The sequence below is a fragment of the Dicentrarchus labrax genome, unplaced genomic scaffold, assembly GCF_905237075.1.
Source record: "Dicentrarchus labrax unplaced genomic scaffold, dlabrax2021, whole genome shotgun sequence".
Taxonomy (NCBI): Eukaryota; Metazoa; Chordata; class Actinopteri; family Moronidae; genus Dicentrarchus; species Dicentrarchus labrax.
In genome coordinates, this window is record NW_026136722.1 from 10,721,711 (window position 1) to 10,740,153 (window position 18,443).

Sequence of the window (18,443 nt, forward strand, 5' to 3'; positions counted from 1 at the left end):
CTTTGAGGTATAAAAGAGGTCCTATGGGCCATATGTAGCAATATTTGTCAGATTATGACACTGATAGGTAAATACTGACAGTCAATATCTATACACTGGACAAAATGTTGGTTAGAATAACAGCTTCACATGATGAAGCCTGCAGTGCCACCTACAGGTGGCACTGCAGATACTTGATCCTGCAAAAGAACAGGGAAATGAACACCCTTTATTAATATAATTTTATTACATTTCTATTATTACAGAAACCAAATATTCCAAAGTCAGGGTGAGAAAAAACTTACACATTGTACAAAACAAGAAACTTTTATTCATAACACCAACCTTGTTCATGTGGAAGGGCACTGAGTTAGTCACAGTGAAAAGGTAAATGTACGCAAAATGAATACATTCACAGTGTAGAATATTAATATCAAAGTTAACCCACTGTAGTGACACATTGTTATCAAAAAATAATATTAAAAAAGCCAAGAAACTTTACCTATAAACTGGTGTATATAAATGCCATACTCTTTGTTATGTTGTTATGTCTGTATCACACACTGGTAACATACACAGTGTTTCCTGATGCTCGTCTTTTTGAGGAGACGTACTGGCAGTCAGGGTCCAGAATGACAACAGGCTTCTGATAGAGATCTGACAGCGTCTTCGTACTATTCTTCTTCTCCTTCTCATCTCGCTTACTGTCCAGGAAATAGAAGAAGCCCACGAGAAAGAGGCTGGCAGTGGATACACACACACTGCATGCGTAGAAGACATACGAATACTGGCCTGTATGGTCCACCAACATGCCTGAGAAATGCAAAAGGAGCATCATGGGATAGACGGATGTAAAACTTTAGTTAGCCAACAAAGTAGAAAAACATTGTCTTACAAACAAACAGAAAAAAAACATGTGGAAACTTAATTACAATTTATGTAAATAAAACGTTTACATAAAAGAGGTCAATCGCTGAACCTCATAAGATAATGTATAACTGCCACAATTTGATGGTTTGTGAAAGTTTGTAAAAAAGTATTTGCTTATTTGGTTTGTAAAAACAGACTTCTTCACATGTGTGGATTTGCTTTCAGTGTATTTAAGAAATACAGCAATAGACTGGATAGATGAGTGTGGGTGCCCACTACTCATCTGTGGCAGTAGCTGATCTTCATCTTTTGTGGGGAAGACTAAGAGCTCCATCATCACACAACCATGCACAAACTGACCAGCTGCAGCAGAGGTCACATGTGGATTGCCATGGTAGTGGATACTATCTCTATCATCATCACAAATATTTGTCCATCATTTCATGGCAATCCATAGTTAGCTAGAAGTTGATAGTTGTCGAGATATTTCAGTCCACCAAGGAGGTGGACAGGTCGGCTTTGCCACCCTTAGAAATGCTGCTGAGAGCTCCATCATCACACAACCATACACAAGCTGACCAACTGCAGCAGCGGTCACATGTGGGTTGCCATGGTAGTGGAAACACGAGCTAGCACCTTATGTGCTTGGATGTGCTCTTTTTTTTTCTTCTCTAGGCTGGTTTTGAGGAGAAAAAAGCTGACTCACTGAGCGACACACACTATGAGGCAGCCCCCGCCACTGCCCCTCCTCACTGTGGCCCTTAGGGAGGATGGAACAGGAAGAGCTGCACAGCTCCTGGTCTAATAAAGACTGCATGTAACTTGGAACACAATATAACAAATTAACAGTCTTAGCAAACACTACACTGAGGGAAAGAAACCAGAACACAAATAAACCCTGTATACAGTAGCACTGCAATAAAAACTGCCCTATTTGAAATGTTCCTATTTTGTCGACTACTACTGTAGCTCAGTTTTAACACTGCTTATGGTGCAATAAACAAAGATCATACTCAGCTTCGTCATTTTCGTTGTTACCTTCAGTGATCGTATTGTCTGTCTAAAGGCCTATTTTGATTTGACATTTTTATTCGGGGCCGGTTAGGGTTACTTACATGTCTGTGCCCAGGGGCCCATGCCCCATAATCCATCCATGCTTTCATTTGATGAATGAATTGCAAATATGTGCAAAACTAATTCTCTTCAGCCTCCTCTGTACTTGTGTTTAAGTGCTTAATTTAACAACAAACTAAGATGGTTAGCATGCTAACCTTGGCATTTAACTCAGAGCACCAATTGTTCTTAAAAGGCCCTCCACCCCTCCTACATAGGAGCAAGTCCCTCAGACCAAAAAGTGTAAAAAGATGTTATTGTTTCTTTGTGGTTGTTTTGCATCTGTTTTTGTTAAATTTTCTCAGCAGGCCCATTCAATAATCCATCCATGAGCCAATGTTTTGCACAAATTGAAGATTAGGACAGAAGGCACTAGATGCAAAGTCAGGGGATCACCAAAGTTTTTACTATTAATCCTGAGGCAACCATAAAAGTGTGTACCAAATTTCATGGAGACATTTCACTCAAAACCAAAAAGTGAAGTTCACTAAACTTGACTGGACCCCTAGAGATGCCGCTAGCTTGGCTAACAAACAGCATAACCCACATGTGTATGAGTGTGTATGAGTATGTGTTTGTACCTGCTAGGGGTGGACCAATTAGGTGCGTTCCACTTTCCAGCATACAGAGAAGTCCGAGGGCTGAGGGGAAGCGGCTCATCTCCACCGTGTCCATCAGCACGGTATAGAGCAGTGAGCCGGCCACGCTCATGGACAGACCAAAGATCACCACATACACCAGGAGAGCTTCGAAGGAGGCCGATGCCCCACAGATGCAGTTACTCAGCCCGTTCACGAGCACAGCTCCAGCAAACACATACACAAAACTGCTGCTGCCTCTGAAGCGTGGCATGCCCAAGACAAGGGCAGCCGTAGGTCGCACTGTGATGTTCACCAAGCCCAGGATGAACATCAGGAAGGCGGCACAGTCTATCTCAATGTTATGATGAGTAGCATAAGGCACCAGATAGACCAGAGGCACCACACAACCCAGTGTCATCCAGGTCACGCCCACTGCATAGGCACAGTAACGAGCATTACTCACCAGCAGGTCAAAAGCCATATGTCTGTGTAGGAATGCTATAAAGCCACAAAGAGCAGTCTTTACGCTGTCTTTTAGCCCTTTTGTCTCCTGCTGCAGAGATAAGTTGTTTGGTTTATCTGAAACCTGAGAGTGTCTGGGTTTGTTTGGTCCTGATGCAATGGGCCTCATCACTGCCCCACACACACAGCAGTTCAGCAGCACCCCACCCAGAATCAGGAAGCTGCCACGCCAGCCAAACTGACTGAGCAGGGCATTGGAAATCAGGGGTAAACTGCTCAGACCCACAGCTGTGCCAGTGGATGACAGGGCATTAGCAAAGACACGGCGTCGCTCAAAGTACTGACCCATAATAGTCACTGAGGGCTGGAAGGAAAGGCAGAATCCCAGTCCTGCAGAGGAGAAGAGAGAGAGTCTGATGAGCCTTTATGTTGGTGGAAGAGTGGGTTTGTGGGTGTGTGCAGCCCCTCACCTGTGATGCCGCTAGTGATGTAAATATCAGTGATGGTCCTGGCCAGGGCTGAAAAGGCCATGCCCAGTCCACTTAAGAGCCCACCCACCATCACTGTTGCCCGGCAACCAAAACGCTCGACTAATATGCTGCATAAAGGACCTGGGGAGAAATGGGAGAAATGGGAGAAATGGGAGAAAAGTTTCAAATACAGTTTTCATAAATACAAAGAAGAGAAGGGTTTGTCAACTTTTAGACCATCCCACATGGGTTTATAGGACTTATTACACTTATACAGGGAACTATTTTACTTTGTACAGAAAAAGACAATTTAAACTCAATATAAATCCATTAAAAGGGGACTACAAATATATAAATACAGGTGCAAACAACCATTTCAGTCATTGTAAATCTTTCATATTAATCAATTATTATCATCATAAACTGACAATATCCCAACTGTGTTCTGTGTCACATTCATTTTTATAACCAGATTATGACACATTATCACTAAAGCAAGTAATATCTAATTGTACGATAATCTTTTCAAATACAAATCGACAGGCTCACATTCACAGAAAGCTCCACAGTAAAACAATGTCCTTATTAGCACAACAAATCAACCTGATTTGCATACATCTATTATTTTTGAACAGTGAAATGAGGCCTCACGAAAAAAAAGAACCAAAAAACAGGGCCAAATTAATTTCCTCTTATCTCCGATGTGTTCTCAGATACAAAAACACACTGGTGATATCTGCTTTCTTCTCTTGCCAAAATTCGGAAAATACGCTGCAAAAATGAATCATAAAAATCCATTTCCTGACTCACAGAACGTTAATAACGCCAAATACATTATTTAGGCACAGACTTATCAAATGAAGTCGACATCTAAATCAGATTAGTGGGCTTTTCAGCTCTTTGATGTCCCATCTCCATTCGTCAGGCTTTCATGACTCCTTTCCCTCTATGATATAGATGATAAAAAAAAATCTCCTTCTGTTAACTGTTTGTATTTAGTGTGTACAAAAGCATACAGTAATAGCTCAATCAATATAAAACAACAAAAGGTGTTATAATGTACCCTTTCATGCTATGATATGAAGTACATGCTGAGGAAGCATTAATACACAAATCTAACATCTTTTATGTTCTACAGGAAGGAGCCATGGAAGGCAAAACCTCTCAATGAAGCGCGGGTGAAAATACCTAACCCTAAATACATTCATGCTCCAAAGAGGATAAACTCGTCAGATTTTTGACACTCCACATGCTTTATGCCAACATCCAAGTGAAAATATCAGCTTGGCACACAGGCAGGCAGACAGAAGACAAATAAACTCTCCTGCACAAGAACAATAGGCTCCTAGCTGACCCTGAACTCATCGCGACCGTAGTCTGACTCACTGTTGCCCTTCTCAATAAAAACATCTGCCTGTGTGTGTGTTACATTTCAATGGAAGGGAAAGATAAAGGTGACACATGCACACACACACACAGTTACTGTGGGATCTACTGATGTGGTCCCTGTACCTCCAGCATGCAGCGTGGCGGTCATGATGGCTGGCACCCAGGAGGTCTCTGTGTTGGTTGCGTTGAACTCTGTTTGCAGGTCTGTGTAGAAGATACCGATGCATGAGGGGAACGCCAGTGTTAGAGACAGAACCAACATGGTGGCTACGAGCACCACCCAGCCCCAGCCTCCGTCGGGTGCAGCCAGATGGTTGCGTTCAGCCGGGTCACCCACCTGCATAGCATCAGTGGGACAGGAGGTGGACTCCTCTTCCTCTTGGTTTTCCTCCTCTGAATCACTGTGTTGTGTTTCGGACTCTGGAGGCCACTTCTCCACTTCTTTAATACACTGAGCAGCATTATGGCTTTCCCTCCAGAGTAAAGCATTATCTCTTTGGCAGTGGCTGGTTTTTGTGGCTGGTGTCTGATCCTCCACCACCTGAGTCATTCTGCCCACTCTTAGAACTTCTTCCTATGTTGGACATAAGACAGAGACAGGGCTCATTTCACATATTTGTTGTACCTAAAACTAATCAAATGTAAAGCTATTGAGTCTAAATGTATCATATGCAGCCTTTAAAAAGTCAGATTTTGTTTGTAATTGCATAAGTCAAACTTGGATTGTTAAATCCCAGAAACAATATTGGACATGTGTCCTCTGTGTCCTCCCTGGAAAGAGGGACAGGAGAGGGATGCAATGAGAAAGAGCCATCTATAACAAATGAACGGCAGCATTAGGATTGTGATCTAATTTGTTAATTCTATAAGATACTCTTCTCCAGCACTAAAAGATGTAGGGTTCTTGTTTCAGGTTGCAGTCTCAATGCAATTATTATTGTTTATCTAGTTCAGATCATTACAGTTCGTCTGTACAAACATAATTCCATCTGACTGGGTGAACTGGAATACATTCAGAGTGGCACAACAGCCTGCTATCAGGTTTTAATTAAAAGTATAATAACAACTGATGACCATCATGTCATCCTAGCCCACACTTTGGTTGTAAACCTATTATATGAGGACAATTTCATCCAAGCACATTTATCTCCATGGTGACTGTGTAACTCCCCCCCCCCCCACACTCCCTTTAAAGTCCTGAGAAAATTACTGTAAATACAACAGCCTCTCATGCCTGGAAACACTGTTTTATAATAAAGCTTGAATGCATAGTTAGGTGATAAGTTTCTTGTGTTTTTACCTTTTCATCCTTGCAATTTCATATTCTCCCTTTTAACTTTTTTAATCATTTTTTTAATTTAATTTTTTTGTTTGATTATCTTGTTTTTATTCGCATTTGCCTTTGCTTTTATTGCTTGCTTTTTCTTTTCCATTAAATAACGTTGTTAAGAAAAGTTATACACAAAAGTATTATTATTTTTTATAGTTGTTGTTGTTGTTGTCATTTATTTATTTAAAGTCATTCAGTCTGGAATATAAATGAACTAATTAAAAAAAAAACTAGGCTAATTGATCAAACTATCCCTTAACGTTACATCATAAAAAAACCGGGCAGTCATCTTAGTCAATGTTAAAAATAAATTTAATAGCCTATTTATATTTCTATATAACTTTTTTCAAATCTATTTGTTAAGTTATCTTACCTTCTGGCTTTCCGTTCCTCGACGTCCTTTTCTTTCACTCTTTGTGTTAAAGCGCATCTCAGCGGGGTCAACAGCTGTCTTTGACATCCAACAGCACCTGAACCTCTCACTGTAGCTGTATCAAGCTAGACACTGACAGGGAATCTCATACCGGATGAGATTTTCAACAACAACGAAAAAAACTATAATAGTGACAAACATTTCAAGTCAGCTGAGACAGTAACTTTACAATCCTCAGTGTGAACAGTAGATATGAATATTGATAGGTACTACAGAAACTGTCATCTTTAGGTATTCAACATTTAGTACTAATCTTACTGTTATCTGCATTGATACTTTGCTTTTTTTTTTTTTTTTTATCAAACAATATAAGATTCTGCATCATGTATTGCATACCAGTTAAACCAGTATATACAGGTATAAAAATTACCTTTGTGAATGTTTTGGCCAACTTTATTTAACGTTAAGTTAATGCTACATTATTGGGCGGTTGGTTGTTTTATTTTGAAGGTCACTACCGGAAGTAATATTACTGTATCTTTACGATATGTGTTACTAAAAAATAATGTTTATTATATTTTAACAATAAAGCAACCAAACTAAAGCGATCAGAAACGAAAGAAGAATACATTGTCTGCTACTTTTACTGTACACAACCAATCCAAATTGCACTGTATTTACATACAAAATATAATTATGATGTCTCTATTAGTATTTTATATCCTTAAAAGTATCTTTCAGTGAACGTTTTAAATAACGTAACTATCAGTTAGCTAACCGTTGGCTCCACCTAGCGTCCATTTTGTATTGTGCAGTCTATCGGTTAACAGTTCCTGTAAAACCTTTCAAAATAAAACAATGAAGTGAGACTGTTTCTAATGCTGTCAACCACCAAAGGATAAAAACGTAACTGTAAATCTGTAAACGAGGATTTATTATCAATAATTATGCAACGCAAGTGTGCTTAACTTAACTTACTGGTCAGTTAACGCTAACAGCTAACGTTAACTTAACTAATTAACGTTAGTTAATTTATTTCCGCTTCCGGTCGGCTGTTAACAGTTCGGAGGAGTTGTGTCCCACTGACGGTATGACGTATTGCTCAAATATTCAAGATACTTTAAGATATAATCTAGGAGAAATGTAGCAGATTAGTTTACAACATGTAACACCATGACAATAATGTTAAATCGACTGTTTAGCGTTAATACTCTCGGTCTGTCGGCGGTGTTGTACTGACCGTGCTAACGTTAGCTGTGTTTGCTAACTGGCTTTAAGTTAATTCTCCCATCAGTCAGACCGAGGAAGGACACAAAGTTATACTATAACGTTGATTTCTAAGCGTTTCTAACAATTGGTTTGCTCTGAATTGAAAGAGGGTTAGACTCAGGGCCATGCATCTAAATATCTGTGCAACCAAATGGGGCAAACAGATTTATTTAGGGCAATATCAACAAACACATGGTCATTTAAAACCTTGTTTATGAGTAAAAGGTTAATCTCGGGTTGTTTTCTGTCCTGTGCAGTTAACACACCCTGAAACATGGCTGGCAAACGAGCTGCACTGAAGTCCATCGACTGGCTGGCCTTTGCAGAGAGGGTGCCACCCAACCAGAGGACCATGTTTAACAGCCTGAAGACACGGAGTGACGCTATTTCCGCAAAGTACATGCCAATGCCATCATATGTCATGCTCAAACAATGAAATAAAGGTGTAACAGTGATGCAGCATTGAGTGCATATTCGTCTGCAAATGTAGCAGGGATTATATCCACAATATGTTGCTAATGCATCTTGCTTTAAGGTGGCAGTGGGTAGCACTTTTGTAGCAGGTTTGTAACCAGATGATCTGTATTCACAGGCTCACCTCTCTGCCAGAGAAACCCCCCGCCATTGACTGGAGCTACTACAGGTCTGCAGTGGCTAAAGCAGGCATGGTGGATGAGTTTGAAAAGAAGGTAAGAGAAGATCATGAAGTGCACTATCTCTTACCAGCAAATCTGATTATGTAATACTGATTTTAAGTGTTTGAATAGATGTGTGATTAAAGATGGTTATGTTATTTTATCGTATATAGTATTAACTTTCTGTGTCCTCTCAGTTCAACGCATTGACGGTTCCTGAGCCTGTAGACACCCAGACAGCTCTCATCAACGCTCAGGAGGTAGAAGCGGTGAGTGTTAACTGTGTCTAGATGCTTTGATTTGAACAGTGATTGTAATTTCCTTATTTTATGCTTGTGCATGGCCCATTAACACAAGCATGTAATGGATGAAAACCTTTTGAAAAGCAGCATTCATTTTGATACTTGACCCTTTTCCTCAAAATATATAAAAGTACCACACTGTGTTTGTGGATTAAGTGCAGTCAGAGCAATTTTAAACACTTCGGAAACAAATGTGGTTGTTCACAAACACCAGCAATCACAGCGATGGAACCAGATCGCTATAACTTATTTTTATAGATTGTCTTTAAGTCATTATCTGTACAAAGTTGTGGCAATGGATATGTGTTGTGCACACAAACTTTTATTTAAAAACTTATTGCAAATTAATTGTCTGTTTTGTCTCTTTGTCTTCCAGAACAAAAGCGCTACTGCCTACATTGAAGCATCCAAAGTTCGTGTTGCCGAATATCAAAAAGAGGTAGGAATTCATCATCAACCCCTGTGTCTATTTTTTTTTAATACAGCTGCCGAAAATTGTCTTGCACACAAATCTATAAGCTGGATCCTAGAGAGTAAAGGTCACGTTACGCTTCCTTCCTTCAAATATTGACTCTGTCTCCCATTCATTTCTATTGAAGCAGGTACGACGGAGAGATTTTAATTCAAAATTGTGTGTGCGTTTACTGTTTCATATTTATTATTGCCTGCTTCAGAGCCGTGACATCACATCACACTGATGAGGGCCAGGGCAATTTTCAGAAATGCATTGTGACCATACCTTTAGCCAGCCGCTGTCTGTAGTTTTTGTGTGCATCAGATGAGTGTGATAGACTCCTGCAGAAAAATCTGGTTCACTGTCTTAATTTACCTGATTCTACTAGAAACACTTAATCAAAACCCTAATTTGTACTGATCCTCTGCTCTTCCTTCCCCAGCTTGACAAATTCACGAACATGATTCCCTTCGATCAGATGACCATTGAAGACCTGAACGAAACTTTCCCAGAAACAAAGCTGGACAAAGAGAAATATCCCTACTGGCCACACAAACCAATTGCTGATCTGTAAATGTACCACCCTGATCTGTAAATGTACCACCCTGACCAGTAAATGTACCACCCTGATCATATTCTACATCATCTTCCACCGATGAAGACCTGTTCAGTATGTGTATTACAATCGTTTCAGTCCATAGTTAACAAAATGACAAGAATGACAAAACATGGAAGTATTTGTTTTCTTAAGTCATTTCTGAAAGTAAATCTCAAAAGTATGGCACAACTTTCCTGCTTTCTGTGATCAGTAAAAAGAGTTAGAGTTGTCCGTGTTCACAGGCCCATTATAAACAACCTCATAGACCCCTCACAGGCAAAACAACTGTTATTTTATTACTGGATTTCTTCCCAGGCGTCATGAACTGAACTTGATCTGTTGGACTGTGTTTTCTTTCTAAATTTGGTATGAAATATCTTCCAACACTCACTGAAAATCTAACCCTTGTGGATACACTGATGAGTTTTTAAGTACACACTCGGCCAGATCACTCTCAGCAGAAAGCAGAGTTTGGTTTCCTTCCCTCCTGGCGTCACTGTTGTCTTTGGGACAGCCACTTGTAGTTGTCAGTCTTCTCTTTTGTGTATTTACACATATCTGCAGGTAGGCACGGCTTCACACACTACAATTGACGCCATATTGTATTGGATACTTCCACTGTTGTATTAGACAGATTCAAGTCATCCATCAACGTGCGGACAGCATGTCTGCAGTACAAATGATCACAGCTCCAGCCCTTTTATTATGCAGTGTCAGTCTTGTTCAGGCTTTGTTATGACTACAGCATAAATCTACATTTCACCACAGCTGGAAATATGAGTGGTCTCCCTGGGATTGGAGAGAGACTTTAAACATAAAGACTACTTTCTGTGCTCTCGTTGCACTGTTATTATGGCTTTTGGTTTGTGGGCTAATACTGTACATAACCCTCTCCCCATCGGTGCAGGCATAATTGTGATAAGTAGAGGAATGTGCTCTGGCCTCAACTTTGTCATTGTCTGAGGATGCACCGTATACCACAGTGGTAGAGATGCACTTTTGGCCTGCGGGGGGCAGCATCTCTCTTGTTAAGACAGATCTGCGAACCTTGTCTTTAAATCCATCTAAAATCCATTTATTTAGGCTTGAGTTAGAATAAGGACACTAGGACACTGAATTTGCAAGTGTACATTTTTTTTGTTAGTTATAACTCAGATGGATGAAGAATGAAGGGAAATAAGTACAATTGTCTTTGATGTTCTTTTTCATACTAGTCAAACTAAAAGATTCCTTGATGCAGTGTTTTAGGAAATATTACAAAAGTGAAAATAACTTGCATCTATTTCCTTAATACTGAAGGGAAACTTGCTTAACAGTTGAGCCCAAGGTGCATATATTTGTGAAATTCAATTTATATAATTTTTTTTTTTTAAAGTTTCTGTGTACTTATTTAGATCTTGGATAAAGTTAGTACACCCATGATTTAGTATTGCACTTCCACAAAGTTGTGCAACCTGCTAGAAACAACTTTATGAAATAAATAAAGGCCAAGATCAAAGCAGGAGAGATCCTGACTTTCAGTCTCTAATGTGCATCAAGCTCCCAAAAACAATGGCTCTTACAGTTTCCAGAATGCAACTTGATAGCGTCTTTCATTAGACCCTCCTCTCCTGCTAAGTGCCCATGTTTTTCAAACTTCCCGGCCCCGGTTTATAGCACAGGCTTTGTGTTAAAAATCTTCAACCGGCAGGTCTAAACCTAGACAACTCTTGTGACATCATCAGGGTTTTTTTTCTTCAGCTATGTCAAAGCTCCTCCAGTTGTCTCCGCAGGCTAAGTAGTATTCCTCATGACAAGTTAACTGACTTCGATTTGTTTTGTCAGTTTGAATAACAACACGCTTTGTCAGCTACATAAAGATTAGCTACATAGTTCAAGAACATTGATCCAATTTGTTATGCACAAATCTAATAGAATAATGTGCAAGATCCAAGTAATAGAGCAGGTTTTTTTTTATTAACCTTTGCCAGAAACATAGCAGCAGGACTGGAAATGTGAAATATTAAGAATTCTTTAAGCAGATAGCCGAGCAAAACAAAATTCCACTGTCAGCACACTCTCTAGCTCATTGCTTCTCTCTCTGATTTCTCCTCTCAGACATGTTATGCATTCCACAATAGAGTGGTGATAATCCTCCAGAAAACGTACACATTATGTCATACCAGCGAGCGCTTTGTCGCATGATTCTGCAACTGGGTAAACTCTTGACGTGACTGCGGTGCAATGTGAGCACACAGCCCCCCCAACAGCTTTCTCTAGAAGCTACTTCAGACTCAAAACAGTGCAAGCGGAGCAAAGAATTGAAACAGGCTGCGAGAGGATGAAATAAATATTCTGTATATGTAATTAATTTCGCATGTTTGTGGTCTCATTTATCTTTTTATTTTCTTTCTGTTTTGTCTTTGCCAAATGTTCATTCTCACAAGCTCAACAGACTTCAGTTATTTACATCCTCAGTGTTAATTAATCAGGTTGACCTTTAACCTCTTGGAGTGCAGCTAACCCTAGCAACATAACAGGGGTTTGAACTCTGATAAAGGGTCACCTGTGCCAAGCTACTATGTGAAACAGCTACATGCATGCAACCGTGTGTGTGTGTGTGTATGTGTGTGACCCCCTACAGCTCTACTTTCCCTGGACTCAGCCATTCTTTTCCCAGCTGACTGTTCAGCTGTTGCCAACACTTGTCCACTTGATAACTGTTGCCATATCGAGAACTCAGCACACTGGTTTACAACCAGTAATGATTTTAATGAAATCCCAGCGCTCTTCTCAGACATGTAATCCAGAATCTATAATTAAACAGATTATTTCATTTTGAGGATCGTACAGAGGGAAATTACCGTGTTTTTTTTAATCCAACGAAGCATTTGCAAGAATGAAAATTGTGTTTAATCCATATTTGACACTTGGGTGTGTGCTGAGCTGTGCTATGTATGAGCTGGTGTGTGACAGGCCCTAAATTCCTCTGATGCTATCCGGAGTTAGGCAGCGTTGTTGTGGGGTTGGATTGCCATTTAACATGTGCTCACAATGTTGAAGAAGCCCATTCAAATGATTTAAAGGTCCAGTGTGTAACATTAAGGAGGATCTATAGGCAGAAATGGAATATAATATTCATCGGTCTGTTTTCATTAATGTATAATTACCATAATATAGAAATTGTGTTTTTGTTACCTTAGAATGAGTTGTTTTTATTTACAGACAACACACGGGAACCACCATGTTTCTACAATATCCTAGAACGGACAAACCAAACACCTACACCTTATGCATTTTTTAGAGTTTCACTTGCACCATTATTTCTCTTACACACTTCATAGCTTTTTTTCATTCCCAGGTTGTCAAATACAGATGCGAGTGGTTTTCAATTAGTTGAATCATCAACTTCACAGCTAGATGCCACTAGATCGTACACACTGGTTCTTTAACAGCTTTTATTTTTTTGCCGAAGATCACCCACAAAAACATAATTATGTTCATTTTATGATTTTAAAATAGGAATTCACACCATCCCTCATTATACTGTACATGTTGGCCTACATTTCCAATTACAAAATTCAACATTCAAAATAGAGTTCTTATTTGTAACAGGCAAAAAAAAATTCAGTTGTAGTCTGAATAGATGTGTCTTTGGTGCGTATGCTGTGCTGTGTGACTGTGTCCATTTTTCACATAAGGGGAGGTTATAACTAAACCACCCAGGTGACAAAACACAAGTGATCTAAAAACTAAACAGCAGTATGACGGATCCGTTCCCTCTTTTGCTGAGTCGTCCTCCCTCAAAAATCGATCCATCATTCTCTGTCCCAAAACCAAACAGCCCACATCCGCTCCTGTGTGAAAATCTAAGTGTTCGCTTCCTACTTATCCATCACACAACCTATTATGCTTCTCATTTAGACATCCATCAAACGTCACATGTTCAATTACACAATCCATCACGCTCTGCACTTGTCTCGCCATTGGCTGATGATCTTTGTCACCCCACAATACCCCGAGTTGTGCGTTTCCTTTAGAGGCTAGAGGGCACGCCTCCGTCTCCTCCAGATTCTAATGGTTGAATTTAGACAGGAACCATTTTTTTTCCCCTCTTCACATCCAACGGGAACAACAAAGGTCAGAGGTCAGAGGGGGTTAGCCTGGTTGCCAGGGAGGAGTCCACCAACAAGGCAAAGCTACTGATGCTCATTGGACTGTGCAAACAGCAGATCCGCTGCGTCTGACAAGCCTGAGAGCAAAGGAGCCCAGGCAGATTGCATTATCACAATCAGACACGAAGCAAGCGTTGATGAGTGACACGTTGTGTAGAGCAAGCAACAACACGCTCATTCAAAGCCAAGATGAAGTCAAGAGAGCTGTAGTGACAGGACTAGCTTTTGTTATTGTGAGGAGTGAAAAGTTTCATGCATCATACCACTTAAGGTTGGGTTATGCTAGAGAATAAAGTTCGTAGTACAACATGTTGTCCGACCACACTGGAAGGTAAAAGTGTTTAGTTGCTCCGAGTGGTTTTCAGTTTCAGAAAGTTACAGGAATTGTCGAACACACAGTCCCCAACCCCCCAAATACAATGGCGAAAAAGGTCTCAGGGGGAGCGGGTTTCCGCAGCTATTTCACCGCCCGACAAGCACTTTGACAAGTATTCTGGCACGCAAGCTCGCAAACAGAATTGTTAAAAACTTAATTCACAGGTCAAGTTCAAGCTTCAATACCAAAATCCAAATATCAGTTCCATTTGGACATCTTCATCTCTTTGCAGCAGACCCCCAATCACCATGGCATGGTGACATCATGAGAAAGTTGTCCCCCTGTTCAAAAGGCCTGCTGTTGCCATGGGGCTCCTGGAAATGGCACCGCGGATCCCAGTAAATGAAGGATGTTGGGGGAGGGGACGTGAAGGCAAGTAAATAAAAGTGCCATTTGCGGCGTGTTTGCTTGACGCCCTCAGAGCCAAATTCTGCTCCGTTATTGGGCTGCTGAGTATTGGGGGGCTCCTAGTAGCTCCTTTGCAGTAGGACCCCCCACTCTGGAGGACATTGGTGTGTTTGCTGAACGAACAGGGTACCCCGACGCGGCCTCTGGGAGCCATGTGAGCTGACAGCAGCCGAACACATTCACCCATTAAGAAAAGAGGACGATGTTGGACAAAAGGAAGAAGGAGACAGTCTTGTAGGAACAGACAGCAGCAGCAAATCACCATTCACAAACAGAAATAATTAGTCATAATACAGACATCAGCCAAGAAAGAGGAATTTCCATGATAAAGCTCAGCAGTGTTCTATCACATGCAAGGGCTCTATAAGTGTTTTTCATCAACAGACTTTGGCTATTGCTACTGTATATGTTTGACTGGATGTGATCCCAAAAGACTCTGCCAACTTTAAGATAGAGTGGAACGTTGTCTTGACAGGCTACCATCATCCAAAACGAGCCAACTCTGATCTCCGAACCATCTGATGAAGACTGCAGAAGATGCACACTTTACTCAGTTGGAGCGCGCAATTCCCAGAGCCGCTTTGATACCTGATATTTAGACATGCAGGCCCATGCTGTGACCCCGCAATCACTTTTTGCTAGAGACACCCAATACCAGAGTCCTTAATCCTGCCATACCGCCTCAGTGGGAGAGGCGGGAGAAGGAGGCGGCTGCAAGGCATTTCATGCCTGGGAATCTCATGACCCACCGGGGATTAATAGGCATTCTGTGAGGTGCCTTATTTTTGGCTTGTTGCCTCTCGCTCTCTGATGTGTTCATCTCTATCTGGCTCAACACTTGTATGTTGTATATTAAACTGTATTTAATATTCAATCAAAATATCAAAATCTCTCATTTTCAGCTACTCAAATACAAAAATGCCTATTTTAGGCTCAGTATGGGTTATTATAAGTCACACTAGCAACTATTAGACAGATTGCCATTTAATTTGGTACATATATTCAAGGGTAAATACTAATGACTTTGGCAATCCCCTAACTGTTCATCTTTCCCTGTCATGAGGTCAAATTGTGAATTTGCCCAATATCAACAGATGCTCCTCTCAACCCCACCTTTGGTTAAATTAATAGCATGCTAACAGGCTAAACTAAGATGATGAGCCTGGTAAATATTACCTGCAAAACACAAGCATGTTAACCCTGTGAGCATGGTAGCATGCTAACATTAGCATTTTGCCTTAAAGCATCACTGTAGAGCTTCACAGAGCTGCTAACATGGGGGTACTCTAAGTGCGGTGTTTTGGTTGATAAAGTACATTTCTGTCTCCCTGTGTGTAATTGGACTTATTTAACCAGTGGGAATTAAAATTAAGAGTAAATCACTGTATAATTGAATCTACAGTAGAGGGGAAAATGCAGTCCTAAATCGAAGTGCATTGTTGTTAAATAAATTATATAAGAAAAGGAGTTTTATTCTACATAATTCTTTCATTCATCAACTATCTTGAGCATGTGAAGGCAGCGTTACAGAAGTGTCTGGGCAGTATTGTGTCAGATTGGAGGTGTTAGGACTGCAGCTGTGAGTTGTGGCTCAGTGTGGGTGGCGGCTATCTCGCTGCTGGGGCGGTGTGTTTATGTGTGCTGGGGTTAGGGCCACGCGCACAGTGCAGGCATACACACTAACCCACACACACATTCACACACAGAAAAACCACAGAGACTCTATTGATTCTAGCTAATCAAGGCAGTGGCACTGGGGGAAGCTGCACGTGTGTGTGTGTGTGTGTGTGTGTGTGTATGTGAGTGTGAAGTCAACACATTCCTCACATTCCAGCACTTCCCAAAGAAGCATAAAATATTAGCCACCACGCTGAGCTCACAGGCCTCTTCTCTCTGCTGGAGTCCTCCTGCTCTTCAACTCCTCTGCTTTTTCTTTCTGACAAGTGACTGTGCACTTCAGTCTTCAACAGTACTTTTTTTCATTTTTAATTCCACCCACATGATGACCATGGAGGGACTTCTGGCTGAATCACACTGACAGCACAAAGACTCCACATATTCACGTCTGGTTTAAACTGGTCCTTCTCAACTGGTATTACAGCTAAATCTGACCTCGCCCATAATGTTGCAACCGATTGCATGTGCATATAACTGATGAAAATATCATAAGAAACATTTTCTAAAATTAAGTTTGATCTTATTTTGTTTTGGATAGTTTTATAAATACTATAATTGTGTTATAATAATAGTATCATAGTCGTAGATCTGTCTTGTAGAGGTCAGTTAGTTCTGCCAATTCTTCACCCTTCAGTCTTTACTGATAAAAGTAGTACTATGGTATGATGGGCACATGCTTGACTTAAGCCTGTGAATAGTGATTATTTCCTTAGAATTGATAAATTGTGTGGTCTATAACATTAAAAAAAATCAGGTCATGTTTTCTACAAATATCTTATTTTGTATGACCAAAAATCTTACTCATAATCAGGACATTTTCCCATCTGAGAAGCTTAAACCAAGGAATATTTGGCATTTTTGCTTGAAAAATGAATTAAAGGTCCAGTGAGTAACATTTAGGAGGATTTATTGACATAAATTGTATATAATATTAATTAGTATGTTTTCATTAGTGTATAATCATCTGAATATAGGAATTGTTCTGTTTTTGTGACCCTAACCCTTATCTACAGATACGGCTGGTTGCTTTTCGTGGAGGCCGCCATCTACTAGATCTACTGTAGCCCAGAGCGGACAAACCAAACACTGATTTTGGAAAGGGCCTTTCACGTTTTTTCACGTTTTTTTCAGCCACCATCGTTTCTCTCTCATGCTTGTGAAAGGGAAGGTAAAGCATCGCTAAATATCACAAAATCCTACACACTGGACCTTTAAACAATTAACTGATTATCAAAATAGTTGCCGATTGACTGATGGATTTAATCAACTAATTGTTGCAATTCTAGTGAAAATACATCCTTTACAGAGCAAGAAGATAAATGCTGCCCTTGTTGACAATCAGTGCTTATAATCCAGGTCGGAGTACAGTGCACACCATCAACACTCTGGACAGTGATGCAGATATCAATTACTTTACAATGGAATCACCTGAAGACTTTGTGCATCTGTTACCGGCAGCTGAGAGGAGGGGGAGAGGGAGCTCTGACAAAAAGGACAGCTGGACCAGCAAGGAACCCAACAGTCAAGTAATGCCCACTGACCCTCCTCTTCCTCCTCATCCTCCTCCTCCAAGGCTCCAGCTCTCAAAGCCAAAGCGAGAAGGTTCACAGTAAGGCATCGTTACCATAGGAACTCTGTTTGCATTTCCCAGTGAACAATTACGGGACCGCTGGCTTTCAGCTGGAATTCAGACATTCAATTCAATGCACAGAGCTGTCTGGAAAATCAATTGTCTATGTGGAGCAACTTCTTGAAAGACATTCTAGATGCATTTCCGTTTAAGTGAAAAGGCAGACAAAAAGAGCCTCGGCCACGAACTGGATGTCATCTTAACAGGCCTGGCCCGCAGGCTGCATCATCTGTTGTAGCAGTGCAGCTAAGAACTCCAATAACCTGACGCGTTTCTCGTGTTTTTATTTGAGGTGATGAAAAAATTTAAAGCCTTCCTTTAAACAAGGAGCCTGAGCAGAGCTGTACATGCCAATCAAAATTTGGAGTGTGGT

At 40.6% G+C, this 18,443-nt stretch overlaps 2 protein-coding genes across 2 annotated transcripts; one reads left to right on the forward strand and one right to left on the reverse strand.

Moving 5' to 3' along the window:
• Positions 1 to 270: 270 nt before the first annotated feature.
• On the reverse strand, positions 271 to 6,650 carry slc16a5b (solute carrier family 16 member 5b). Its single transcript, XM_051388031.1, has 5 exons — positions 6,568 to 6,650; positions 4,988 to 5,438; positions 3,476 to 3,616; positions 2,544 to 3,395; positions 271 to 792 (listed from the first exon to the last, which is right to left on the reverse strand). The coding sequence occupies exons 1-5, from the start codon at positions 6,622 to 6,624 to the stop codon at positions 536 to 538; spliced, it is 1,758 nt and encodes a 585-aa protein (XP_051243991.1). The 5' UTR covers positions 6,625 to 6,650; the 3' UTR covers positions 271 to 535.
• Positions 6,651 to 7,488: 838 nt separating this feature from the next.
• atp5pd (ATP synthase peripheral stalk subunit d) lies at positions 7,489 to 10,014 on the forward strand. Its single transcript, XM_051388402.1, has 6 exons — positions 7,489 to 7,655; positions 8,094 to 8,232; positions 8,429 to 8,525; positions 8,669 to 8,740; positions 9,150 to 9,212; positions 9,670 to 10,014. The coding sequence occupies exons 2-6, from the start codon at positions 8,111 to 8,113 to the stop codon at positions 9,799 to 9,801; spliced, it is 486 nt and encodes a 161-aa protein (XP_051244362.1). The 5' UTR covers positions 7,489 to 7,655; positions 8,094 to 8,110; the 3' UTR covers positions 9,802 to 10,014.
• The last annotated feature ends 8,429 nt before the right edge of the window (positions 10,015 to 18,443 follow it).

What these genes read in the sequence shown, in the direction of transcription:
- slc16a5b (XM_051388031.1), bottom strand. Translation starts at nt 6,624, where the DNA reads ATGCGCTTTAACACAAAGAGTGAAAGAAAAGGACGTCGAGGAACGGAA. An exon ending in CGCCACGCTGCATGCTGGAG is followed by an intron (nt 3,617 to 4,987) that starts GTACAGGGACCA and finishes ATTTCTCCCCAG; the next exon opens with GTCCTTTATGCAGCATATTA. An exon ending in CATCACTAGCGGCATCACAG is followed by an intron (nt 3,396 to 3,475) that starts GTGAGGGGCTGC and finishes TCTCCTCTGCAG; the next exon opens with GACTGGGATTCTGCCTTTCC.
- atp5pd (XM_051388402.1), top strand. Translation starts at nt 8,111, where the DNA reads ATGGCTGGCAAACGAGCTGCACTGAAGTCCATCGACTGGCTGGCCTTT. An exon ending in AGTGACGCTATTTCCGCAAA is followed by an intron (nt 8,233 to 8,428) that starts GTACATGCCAAT and finishes CTGTATTCACAG; the next exon opens with GCTCACCTCTCTGCCAGAGA. An exon ending in TTGCCGAATATCAAAAAGAG is followed by an intron (nt 9,213 to 9,669) that starts GTAGGAATTCAT and finishes TTCCTTCCCCAG; the next exon opens with CTTGACAAATTCACGAACAT.